Genomic DNA, 917 nt, shown 5'->3' with positions numbered 1-917 from the left:
ATATGGCGGCCGCGCCGTATAAGATGGAGGCCGGCGGCGTGCACACGAGCAACTGTTTTCCTGCTAGGAGCGTCTTCCGGACCGGCCATGGAGGTACGCCGCGACCTCTTCACCGTGTGACACTCGCCAAACCCATAACTCCTTATCTAGCAGTGTTTAATAACTGTCTGTACTGGCCCAGCTCCTCCGCCCCTCCCCTCACCTCCCTATATAACCTTTTGTGTAAAGGCCGGTGAAGAGAGTCACTGGGGGGCTGCTGACATCACAGCCAAGATGGCGGCACCATCTGTGGTCACCATATGTGAGAGATGTCACCGGCACCTGAATGTCTCTGTACAGCACCGCGGTATATGTCAGAGCTATATACATGTATAATAATAGTGTGTGACTGGAGGGGGGACATTAGAGTGTAAGCTCCTCTGTACAGAGACTGATGTGACTGTGGGGGGGACATTAGAGTGTCAGCTCCTCTGTACAGAGACTGATGTGACTGTGGGGGCGACATTAGAGTGTAAGCTCCTCTGTACAGAGACTGATATGTGATTGTCTGTCCTCAGGGGCCGGCCGTTGGCTGCTCTCGCAGAAGACTCCTCAGGGGAGGGACATTCGGATGGTCGTCTGTTCCGCCTCCTCGGAAGAGAAGAGCAGGTCGGAGGTCGCACACATGTCACATCGGAGGAGCAGCTGCCCCCCGGAGAGGAGAAGGCGTCCCCCCAACTCCGTACTGGATTCACAGTTCCTGGTAAGAGATGTGCCATCCATCACCATGGAGAAGGAAGCCCTTCCAACCTGGACCAAGCCTGAGAAGAGGGGGTTAGAAGTGGGGCTAGGTGGGGAGGAGGGTTCGGGGGGGCAGCCCCTCTGCAAGGGTTTGTAAAAAAATAATTCCCAGAGTTCTTCTGTAAATCTTCTGGGTT

General features: G+C 55.1%; 1 protein-coding gene across 1 annotated transcript in view; it reads left to right on the top strand.

Annotated features, from left to right (window-relative positions):
* Positions 1 to 2: 2 nt before the first annotated feature.
* The window catches only part of LOC108802638 (X-ray radiation resistance-associated protein 1-like), a gene marked incomplete at its 3' end in the record, with an annotated part of 2,696 nt that continues 1,781 nt past the window's right edge, over positions 3 to 917 (top strand). Inside the window, exons 1-2 of the mRNA XM_018574493.1 lie at positions 3 to 93; positions 558 to 742. Coding sequence (XP_018429995.1) covers positions 3 to 93; positions 558 to 742 — 276 coding nt within the window. The remainder of the gene's footprint in view (positions 94 to 557; positions 743 to 917) is intronic.

Source organism: Nanorana parkeri, unplaced genomic scaffold, assembly GCF_000935625.1.
Source record: "Nanorana parkeri isolate BGI_ZX_2015 unplaced genomic scaffold, ASM93562v1 scaffold2999, whole genome shotgun sequence".
NCBI classification, from domain to species: Eukaryota; Metazoa; Chordata; class Amphibia; order Anura; family Dicroglossidae; genus Nanorana; species Nanorana parkeri.
Note: the sequence above shows the minus strand (reverse complement) of the source record. Positions and strands in the feature narration are given on the sequence as shown.